The sequence below is a fragment of the Anabrus simplex genome, chromosome 1 (assembly GCF_040414725.1).
Source record: "Anabrus simplex isolate iqAnaSimp1 chromosome 1, ASM4041472v1, whole genome shotgun sequence".
NCBI lineage: Eukaryota > Metazoa > Arthropoda > Insecta > Orthoptera > Tettigoniidae > Anabrus > Anabrus simplex.
In genome coordinates, this window is record NC_090265.1 from 516,707,612 (window position 1) to 516,718,926 (window position 11,315).

The following is an 11,315-nucleotide window of genomic DNA, read 5'->3' on the forward strand; positions in this document are numbered from 1 at the left end:
GTTGGTTCAAAATCATTAGTGGACTAAGACAGGGAAGTGCTCTATCACCAATCCTGTTTACAATAGTAATGGATGACATCATAAGAACAGCAAAAGCAGCATATGGAGGAAGAGAAATGAACATGTTATTTCCGGATGATATTGTGATTTGGGGAGAAGAGGACATGAATGTTCAAGAACAGTTGGATGTTGTGAATGGGGAGATCGAAGAATGTGGATTGAAAATAAGTGTAGACAAGAGTAAAACTCTTGTTATTCCTAGAGGGGAGAAAGAAGGGAAAGGTCAGATTAGACTTGCATACAAACCCTGGAAGTAGTGGAGACGTTCAAATAGCAGGGGAGTGAATTAATGGAGAATGCTCAACTGGATGCTGAAATTAGTAAGAGGATTCAAGCTGGAAGCAGTTTCCATCATAGTGTAAGAAACATGTTACGGGACAAAGATGTGCCAATGGAAGCAAAGGAAACTATGTACAAGATGTATTACGTACCCATAACAACTTACGGAGCAGAAATTTGGACAATGACAAAGAAAGATGAGAGTCGAATACAGCAGCCGAAATAAAGTTCTTGAGGAGTATGATACAGAAGAGTAGAGGAGACAAAATAAGGAATGAGAAAATCTGGGAAGAAATTGGAGTGGAAAAAAATGAATGATAGAATAGACAAGAGCCGATTAAGATGGTTCGGGCACATAAAACAAATGAGTGATGAAAGAATGCCAAAAAAGGTTATGGAAATGCAAATGTAAATGCAAGGAAGGAGAGGTCGCGGACGACCACGATTGAGATGGAAGGACACGATCCAATGCAGTATTAGAGAAAGAAACCTGGACTGGGACACAGTGTTGGAGGAGTGGTGGAAAGACCGAAGAAAGTGGACAGGAACCATTTTTGCTCCTACCCGGTTACAGCTGGATAATGGGAAATGATGATGATGATGATTATGGCAGAAGTTTTAAAAATTTCTTTGTGAGGTGTATGAAGAAAATACCATGAGTAGGATGACAAGGTCAGAAAATTGAAAAGAGGACACGAACATACCCATTACGAAATGATACACTTGACCACCCATTTTCAATGACAACATGAAGATTGCAGCTTTAGAATAGGATATTTAATTGTGATAAATAATATATTGTACTCAAGTTATTTAGTTAAGTATTATACTTAAGACATTGTACACAATCTCTCAATCTATTGACAAAATGTAAGAAAAATTTTTAAAAAACAGAAAGCTTGAACTAAAACTTAACCTTATGGGCTTTTTTGGGCTGCAAGCATTTTTACAATGTTCTGAAACAATAGCTTTGAAGCTAACTAGTGCTATGGATATGATTCTCAGGTTGGTTAGTTTTTGTCATCCTGTAAAATTTCTGAGGTAATTTTTTATGGTGTTTAATTTGCTAGAACTCCTTTCATTGGATGCTACTGAAATTGTATTGTGAGGAAAATTCTCAACGCTGTCATTATGTTGGAGTAAGCATCTTCAAATTCGTTCTTCTATATTAACATCAGAAGACCTGATGATGTAGCTGTTTTCATATTAGAGCTTAAATCCAAGGCATGATACTTAAAACTCCCCACTTCTATCAACAGCTCGTCCCTGTTTAGACAGGTTTTCTTTATATGAGGTAGGTAACTCAAGTGCCAGATTCTTATTCTTCTCCATTCATTGTTTCAAATCAGCTCCACTGAGGAAACCAAATAAACTATTCACGTTTTCAATGGCTTGAAATCTCTGCCTAGTTTGCATATTTTCTGGGCTACAGATGGACTTGCTGTGCTACAACATTAGTTACTGTAAATAATTTACTGCCCTATCCATCCTCTCCCTCTTTACTTATACTAAACTCATGCTCATGTAACACTTCACACATTCTGCATTTAGCTTCGTTTATAGATTTTGTAGTCTATTAATAAGTGTTCATTTTTGAACACATGTAAATTTGTTTGTATTTGTCCCAACACACTCCTCATCATATACATACACCGGGCGAGTTGGCCGTGTAGTTAGGGGCGCGTAGCTATGAGCCTGCATCTGGGAGATAGTGGGTTCGAATTCCACTGTCGGCAGCCCTGAAGATGGTTTTCCGTGGTTTCCCATTTTCACACCAGGCAAATGCTGGGGGATGTACCCCACCAGTTACGTCCCTGAGCACATGTAAGTGGAAGGGATACCAGATTTAAGTCAGGCCACTGCAATTGGCACATATATCTCTCAACAAGATATATATCCTTGCTTTTAAATACTCAAGCCAATCAATTTGATAACTTTTTCCTTTCAAATTTACAAATATTTACAGTAACTTCTAAGTGAATTTGCTGGTTTTGGTATTCTATATGTAGTTAACTACACGGTTGCTTTCTGTAACATTCACAATTGAATATGCGACTGAAGGGATGTTACAGAAGTACAGTAACTTCTTCTTCTCCTCCTCCTTTTCCCACACTACGGAGGCATCATGGGGGCAAACTATGTCGCACACGTGGACTGGGCTTTATTTTACGACCGGATGCCCTTTCTGATGTCAATCAGAGGGATGTATAACACTATTGTGTTTCTCTGGTGGTTGGTAGCCTAGTGTGTTGTATGTATAGGATTTTTTTTGTTGTTATTGGCTTTACGTCACAATGACACAGACAGGTCTTACGGCGACGATGGAATAGGAAAGGGCTAGGAGTGGGAAGGAAGCGGCTGTGGCCTCAATTAAGGTACAGCCCCAGCATTTGCCTGGTGTGAAAATGAGAAACCATGGAAAACCATCTTCAGGGCTGCCGACAGTGGAATTCGAACCCACTATCTCCCGGATGCAAGCTCATAGCTACGCGCCCCTAACCGCATGGCCAACTCGCCCGGTGCATGTACTGTATATGATAAGGAGTGTGTTGGGACAAAAACAAACGTCCTCTCCCTGAGTCAGAGGAATTAAACAGACACAGTTAAAATCCCCGACCCAGCCAGGAATCAAACATAGGACCATCTTAACCGAAGGCCTTGACGCTGACCATACAACTACAAAGCCGAATATGTTCAAGTAACATTATTATCATGTTTGGCTACTTGATACTACATACATTATCTAAACTTAAAGGAATGAAACATTTACATAAAAATGTACTTTAAGTAATGTCAAGTATGCTATGTATATGCTGAGACTTTATTTTTGAGAAGTTAAAATATATTACACTACTATTCACGCAACTTTTAGTGATACATGGGCTCCCTAATGCTGAATCGGTTGACCTCGGTTATCTTCGAGATTCGTATTAGCAACTTTGAAACACAAACTATGAATCACTTATGCATCACTGTGCGACATCTGGCATACACTATACGTAATAGTACTGTTGTTGTTTACACAGCAAAGCCAAACTATAGAAATCATGTTAGGAACAAGATTTGCATCTAGAAATGTTATATAATGTTAAATAATGTGTGTGTGACACAGTTGTTGGCTTAAGATAATAAAGGTTTAGAAAATTCATATCGATCGATCATATTATCGATTCAATTTAGATTTCATTTCCATTCAGTTGGTAGTATTACTGGAACCGGGAGAGCTCCCTCCTTACTCCTCACCCCCATTAACACCAAATATCAATAAAAGTTGCGCGAATAGTACTTGTAAAGTACAAAAGGAAAGTATCTACCCTTATATATGTGGTATCACCAATTATAGGCCTAACTGAAGACTGTTAAAATACAATGATGCTAAATAATGAGAAAGTTGCAAGTAGAAGAATTGAGAGAACCAACTTATATCTTTCTTGTGTGTTTCTTTTGTCAGTTCTACCTAAATACATTAACCCTGTCTTTAGTCACAGACCACTGAAGAATTTATAGTCCGTGCACCTTTTAGCAATATTTCTTTGTACGGGGAGGAGGAGTAAGGAGGGAGCTCTCGCGGTTCCGGTAATACTGCCAACTGAATAAAAATGAAATCTGAATAGAATCGATAATATGATCAATAGATATGAATTTTCTAAACATTTATTATCTTAAGCCAACAACTGTGTCATACACACATTATATAACATTATATAACATTTCTCGGTACGAATCTTGTTCACAGCATGAATTCTATAGTTTGGCTTTGCTGTGTAAACAACAACAGTACTAGTACGTAAAGTGTACGCCAGATGTCACACAGGGATGCATAAGCGATTCATAGTTTGTGTTTCAAAAGTTGCCAATACGAATCTCGTGTCTCGAAGATACCCGAGGTTGACCTATTCAGCACTAGGGTGTCCATGTATCGCTAATAGGTGTGCGTACGGTACCTGAGTTTGCTAGGGACTAACAACTGTGTTTAAGAACATCAAATGAATATAACAGTGTTAAAATGTAGCGAGTTTGAAGTTTAAATTTCTGGTATAATTTTTGTAAAAATTTAATTCAACGTCCTCTGGCATCTACAACACTGGGGACTGTTTCTTCATACCTTTAGATCCTGCTGAGCCTTGATGCAGTATTCAATGAATCCATGCCAGTTGTTGATGTTCAATACGCATGCCTTACAAAGTATTGCTGAAAGACTGCTGCACACCTCCACCTGTACGAGATAAAAATGATGTTGAATTTGTCCAAATTTAGGGAATCAAAGGTTGTGTGTGTGTGTGTGTGTGTGTGTGTGTGTGTGTGTGTGTGTGTGTGTGTGTGTGTGTGTGTGTGCTTTTTTCACAACTTTAGAAACTTAAGACATAAATCACACAAATCTGGAAATTTTACTTTACACCAGGACCGACCAAACTATGGCCCTTGCGGTACATCCGGCCAGCCAAGGACTTTTAAGTCACCCCCGTAATTATTCAGAGTTGAAAAAAAATATTATATTATACATTTCTAGTTATTTTTTAGTTCAATATCTGGTAATATTGTTCACTCCAACAGCACATATAGAGCTGCAACTATTTTCTTGGTTTTAGGCAAAAACTTTAACAATCACAATAATAATTATTATTATTATCGTTTACGGAACTCTGCTCCGAGGGGTAAGTCAGGGTAAGCAGTAAGGAAACTGTTGTTACAACACCTTCTCTCTGCCCAAGCACAGATTTTCAGAAATAGCACTCAGGACATTTTCCTCTCAGTACGGTTATGTTAGGCTCACTTATATCCTTCGGTTTTTCATCCTTTTTTTCTCAGTTCTTTGTCAATCAGTTGTATTTGGAACCTGTTAATGTGCAATGCTTGTTTGTTCTTAAATGTAAAATGCTTTTGAAATGACACAAAGTTAATAGCGAGTGTAGGAGGTTTAATGAATCTTCGTTAGGAAATGATTTCTTGAAAGAACATGGAAGTAACATGATTTGTGTTATATGCAGTGAAGTCATAGCAGTTATGAAGAGTACAATATTAAATGACATTATCAGACAAAACATTCTCATGATTATGACAAACTTATTGACCATGAACATATTACTAAAGCTAAAGAATTATCTGCTAAAAATAACAAAAAAAACTAACAAAAAACAGCAAACTTTAATAGAAGATGGTGAAACAAAATGAAAGTCACTAAAGTAAGTTATGAGATTTCAAAGCTGATTGCGCGGAGCACAGAAAAGATTTTTTTTTTTTTTTTTTTTTTTTGCAAGTTGCTTTACGTCGCACTGACACAGATAGGTCTTATGGCGACAATGGGACAGGAAGGGGCTAGGAGTGGGAAGGAAGCGGCCGTGGCCTTAATTAAGGTACAGCCCAAGCATTTGCCTGGTGTAAAAATGGGAAACCACGGAAAACCATCTTCAGGGCTGCCGACAGTGGGGTTCGAACCCACTATCTCCCGAATACTGGACACTGGCCGCACTTAAGCGACTGCAGCTATCGAGCTTGGTGAGGAAAGATATTGCGGAAGGCAAATTTGTTAAGAAATGTCTCGTAGAACTTGCAAAAATATTGTCCTTAGAAACTGACATTTTTAATTCAATATCTCTCTCGAGACACACTCTTGGTAAATGCATGGAAGAATTAGCGGCAAGTGTTCGTCAGCAGCTTATTAAACAAGGCAAGGAGTTTGAATATTTTTCCACTGCATGTGATGAGAGCTCTGATATAAGCGATACTGCTCAACTTTTGATGTTTGTTAGAGATGTGAATATTGTTTTCACTATAACTGAAGAGCTTATAGGAGTGAGAAGCATGCATGGTACCACAAAAGGGACCGACTTATTTGAGGAGGTGGTAAAATGTGTTGATAGTGTCAGACTTCAGTGGATTAAACTCTGCAGTGTAACTACAAATTTGGAATTAATTTGGGAATGGCAGAACTAGTAAAGAAAAGAGTAATGTCTTTGTGGGGGAGGGGGGGCCACAGTACACAGCCGTCACTGCGTTGTGCACCAAGAAGTACTTTGCACAAAGGCATTAAATCTTGCTGGAGTTATGCAGACTGTCACAACAATCAGTAGGCACCTGTTGACAAATGAGCGTACCACTATAGCTCCAATGGTTATGCATTCTTAAATTCAAATGCCCATTATTGTACAAGTCTTCCTCATGAATGGTCGAGATTTTCTTCTGAAGACATGGAGCACAGTTCTCTACGAAACCTAAAGAGTTTCACCTTGTTTTCTTGACAAGGCATAAGCCCAAAAGCCCATATTTATCATGGCTATTTGATTATTGTTTGCATGAAGGAGCTATACCAATGAATGGAGAGTTGCTATAGTAGCCCCTGTGGAGAGGGTGATAAACATAAGGACAATAATTACAAACCAGTCAGCTTGACAGGTGTTGCATGTAAGCATTGGAAAGCATTCATTCTGATTATATTAGACATGTTTGCAAAATTACAAATTGGTTTGTTAGAAGCCAGTTCGGGTTTACAAAATGTATTCCATTGAAGCTAGCAGCAAGACAGGCCTACAGCAGATATTTATATTTGCAAAGTCAAATGGACTGTATTACGATTAACCTATCTAAGGCTTTTGACAGGGCAGAGCACGGGAAACTATTGACAAAAATAAGTTCAATTGAACTAGACAAAAGAGCAACTGAACGGGTGGTTATATTTCTAGAATATATAACTTTAGAGAATTAGAGTAGGTTAAGCATTATCTGATCCTGTAATGATTAAGAGTGGGTCCGAAAGGCAGTATTATTAAACCTTTAGGTTTTCTTATATATATGCAAAATGAAAACCTACAACCGGTTTTCAAAGTCAATGACCGGGTTAGGGATGGGATGAATGAAGCCCCCAACTTGCGATGAGGATAGGAATTGTGGCGGCTGCCGAGATCTGTCGCACTCCTCTGGGGCAATGATTAATGGCTGACAGATGAAATGAAACGATAGTGGAGAGTGTTGCTGGAACCGAGATTTGAACCACGGTATCCAGCGGTTAGAGGCAGCGGCTGTGAGCTTGCATCCGGGAGATAGCGGTTTCGAATCCCACTGTCAGCAGCCCCGAAAATGGTTTTCCGTGGTTTCGCATTTTCACACCAAGCAAATGCTGGGGCTGTGCCTTAATTAAGGCCCGGTTTGTAGTACCATAAGGATGTAAAGGAGAGGGCACGTAAGTCTCTGTTAAGACCACAATTAGAGCATGGCTCATGTGTATGGGACCTTCACCAGGATTATTGATTAGAGAACTGGCAAAAATCTCAGGAAAAGTAGCTTGTTCTGTTCTGGGTGATTTCTGACAAAAGAGCAGCGTTACAAAAATGATGCAAAGTTTGGGCTGGGAAGACTTGAGAGAAAGCAGACGAGCTGCTCGACTAAGTGGTATGTAGTACAATTATGAACTTATGTATTGGTTGGGTGGACCAAAACCTAACATTGTTTCTTAGTTTTAAGTGGTATGTTCCAAGCTCTCAGTGGAGAGATAGCATGGAATGACATTAAAGGAAAGGAAAGACAAGATAAATATGAATACAGTTGGTAAAAGACTAGAAACAGAGGACAAACAAACAAGGAGAAGATAAAGCCAGTGGGTCAGTGTTTGTAAAGGTGCGTCCATACCAAGATGTTTTCATTAACTTTGTTAATAAACATTGTTAATGAACAATGTTCATGAACATTTCTGCCTGTTAATAAACAAAATAGCATGTTCATTAACTTTTTGAGCATGTTGATAAACAACATTTCTTTAACTTTTGTGAATGAAACTTTTCATTAACATTTTGTGTTTTCGTTAACATTTCGGTTCGCACATGCGCAAAGATGCAATTAGAACATGCAAATTTGTAGCGTGGAATACAATACTTTTTTAATTTTTCAAAATCGGCTGTCGAATCGCAAGCAACTCGTATACACCATACAAAGATTACAAATACATAAATGAAGTGTAGGAGTAGCCTATTTCTCTTACATGGTCCCTGATAGGAGTCACCAGTCGCTAGGAATCTTCAAGTTATGCTTAGCCTAACATTAATGGAGATGACTTCTGATAATTTGGATCATTTCTTGCAATTTCAGGCCCAACTACTGTCACCAAGAACTGAAAGGGACATTCTCAGAAAGTTTTGAAAGCCTGCTGCATCATGAATTAAAAGTTCTGACATAAGTGTCCTCTCCAAACTTAATTCTGAATGCTTTTCCAATTTTTTTGTTGTCACACTTGGTGTCTGCACTTTTCTCTAATTGCACTCATTAAAATAATGAAAGCTGCAGCTGTATTTTCTTCTTCCTGACCCTATCCATTGTAACCTTACAAGCAGCAGTGGCGTATAATGAGGGCTACCAAGGCTATCAGTGAAGCCCAAACCTCAAATGCGAACAATGGATATCTAAAGCACATTATAATGTAATCATCTGACACATTGCTCCATTTACAAATCTTGAAAGCAATGAGAAAAAACGTACCGCATATTTCTGAGAACAAGGCTTCAGAGACTGATATTGCACCCCAGACTCGTCCCTCTCCTCTTGACTCTACTCGTGCGGCTTGCTGCTGTATGCCTGATAAGCGCGGGGACCAGGTGGGATAGGTGTACAGGTGTACTAGGCTTCGGTCCGTCAGATCGCCACTGCTAACTATCAACCATGCTTTACTCACCGTGTATACTTCCTCACCTCATCCTTCTGACTTAATTCAATAGATGAGAGAGTGCTGGTATTTCACTCCCGTTTACTTCTACGTTCTTGTAGGAAGACACTGGAAGGCTCCTGTTATGGGAGTAATATAGTTTTATTTTTATAGGTAGATCTGCTAAAATGAAATGCATCCTTTCAGGTTTAGTGTTCTCTTTTGTTGGTTGGAATCGAACCCGTGATCATGGGTCGAATACCACCACTGATCTCCCGAGGAAGCTAATTAACCTGTGAACGATGGGTACGACCACTGTAAAATTCAACATTTTATCTAGGCCTAATGATAATGATAATAATAATAATAATAATAATAATAATAATAATAATAATAATAATGGTGTATGGCATCTGTATAGGCTTGGTGGTGACATAATTTGGATAAAATAAATGGCGAAGGCGTCACAAACCCAGTCCTCGAGGCAAGGGAATTAACAGTATGAGGGTGTTGATTCTGAAAATTGAACTGGGGCCATCGGACCAAAGGCAAGCATTCTATCCATTTAGCCACAAAGCCGGACTTCAATCTGCTAAACCTTGGGCTACCATCTCCATTGATCAGGTGTTGAGTATTGGCAGTGGCAGAGACCAGGGCAGTAGCTTGTGAAGCAGCCTGACACCACAGCAGGCTTCTCCGTTAGCTATTGGCTGCAGCTCAAAACGCTGAAGGCTTCACGTTCACTAAACCAACTATTAAAAAGGGTCTAGTGGTAGCCCACGTCTTGATTCCAGCATACGCCACTGACAAGCAGATATTTGGGTGTGGACACAATGTTAAAGAAGTTTGTTAACAAAAGTTCATTTGGTGTGGACACAATGTTAAAGAAGTTTGTTAACAAAAGTTTACTAACATCTTGAGAAATGTTTTTGTTAACATTGTTTATTAACTTTGTTTCGTTAACATTCTTTATTAACTTTGGTGTGGACTCACCATAAGATAGTAGAAGGGAAGAAACAAGAGACAAAATCATGTCATATAGGCCTATAGGAATGCAGATCAATGATTGACATACGCACGCAGATACATTAACACAAAGGTTATCAAAACCAGATGAAGAGAAAGAGCCAAGATACTGGGAAAAAGGAAAGAGGTAGGATGAAAGGTTGGAAAAAAATAAGACACCCTGGGTATCAAGAACTTACCAGTCCCATGACCCCTTCTCGTAACTTGCAAGCAAGAACCAAACTGTAGAAGGGGAATAGGGATTCTACTGATATGTTATAACCTTACCTTGAATGGTGTGTACATTGAGATTTTCTCACACAGATGCTCCTTTTTACCTTCTATACTAAATATCAAGATCATATTGTTCTTTCGATTACTACTGGTACAAAGCCAACAAAGTGCATATGGTTGGGTCACTATGTGCCCGTCATAATCTTCTTTATTAGTCTTCATCCTAAATGGATCATTATTCTGCAACAATGGAAAAAATACCAAAATACCACACGAATTTCATAAATTTAGCACTGTTTTGTTCAAATTTAATACTTTCAGAACCGTGCATACTAGTACAATGAAATGATCTTAATTTATACACGAACTCGATCCGAAACCTAAGAGGCTTTGGCGATAATGCCACTGCATTCTACAAAAACGAAGTTGAATAATCACAGTTATGTACAACCAAGTAATAACATATCCTAAATACTAGCTGAACAAAAGAAGCCTTTCAAACAGTCAAATGACATTCGTGGGTGGTGGTCTTTTCTTTTTCACAGACTTTCATTCAATCACTCTTTATAATGTAAAACGTGACAGGTTATGATTACTGTTATAAATTACGGCAATCATGTAAAGGAATATCATACTTCGCTTTCTGTAAGACACTTAGAGTGCCGATTACAAACAGAATAACTAAACTTGCATGCTAATCGTAAGTTGTCATTTTAATGTGCCGGCTTCTTACAAGTACAGTATATGTTAGTGATGGGTCGTTCATGAACGAACTGACTCTTTTGAACGACTCATTGGAGAGAGCTAGCTCAGAGCTAGCTCTCTCAATGAGAGTCGACTCTTGTAAGAGCTAGCTCCCTCCTTGCTCCTTGAGAGCTAGCACGAGCCGACTCTTTTATCAACAGCTAGTCGTTCAATTACGAGTCGACTCTTGTATGAGCTAGCTCCCTCCTTGCTCCCTGAGAGCTAGCACGAGCCGACTCTTTTATCAGCAGCGACTCCAAGAAAGAGCTAGCTCGTCACATCGACTCTCGTTCATTTCTAGCCAATGCCATGCCTCAGATAATCACGTGACGTACTGAAGCAGCTTTCTTTTTTATAGGCTGCC

At 38.9% G+C, this 11,315-nt stretch overlaps 1 protein-coding gene across 2 annotated transcripts in view; it reads right to left on the reverse strand.

The window, feature by feature from the left end:
- The window catches only part of LOC136857058 (uncharacterized), a 71,840-nt gene extending 60,895 nt beyond the window's left edge, over window positions 1-10,945 (reverse strand). Inside the window, exons 1-3 of one of the 2 annotated variants that reach the window (XM_067135425.2) lie at window positions 10,843-10,945; window positions 10,262-10,447; window positions 4,445-4,555 (exon numbers count right to left, since the gene is read on the reverse strand). In XM_067135425.2, the coding sequence (XP_066991526.2) occupies window positions 4,445-4,555; window positions 10,262-10,429 (279 nt within the window). In that variant the 5' untranslated portion in view covers window positions 10,430-10,447; window positions 10,843-10,945. Of the gene's footprint in view, window positions 1-4,444; window positions 4,556-10,261; window positions 10,448-10,540 lie in introns of both variants that reach the window. The other variant, XM_067135424.2, reaches the window with a different exon arrangement.
- Between the last annotated feature and the right edge of the window lie 370 nt (window positions 10,946-11,315).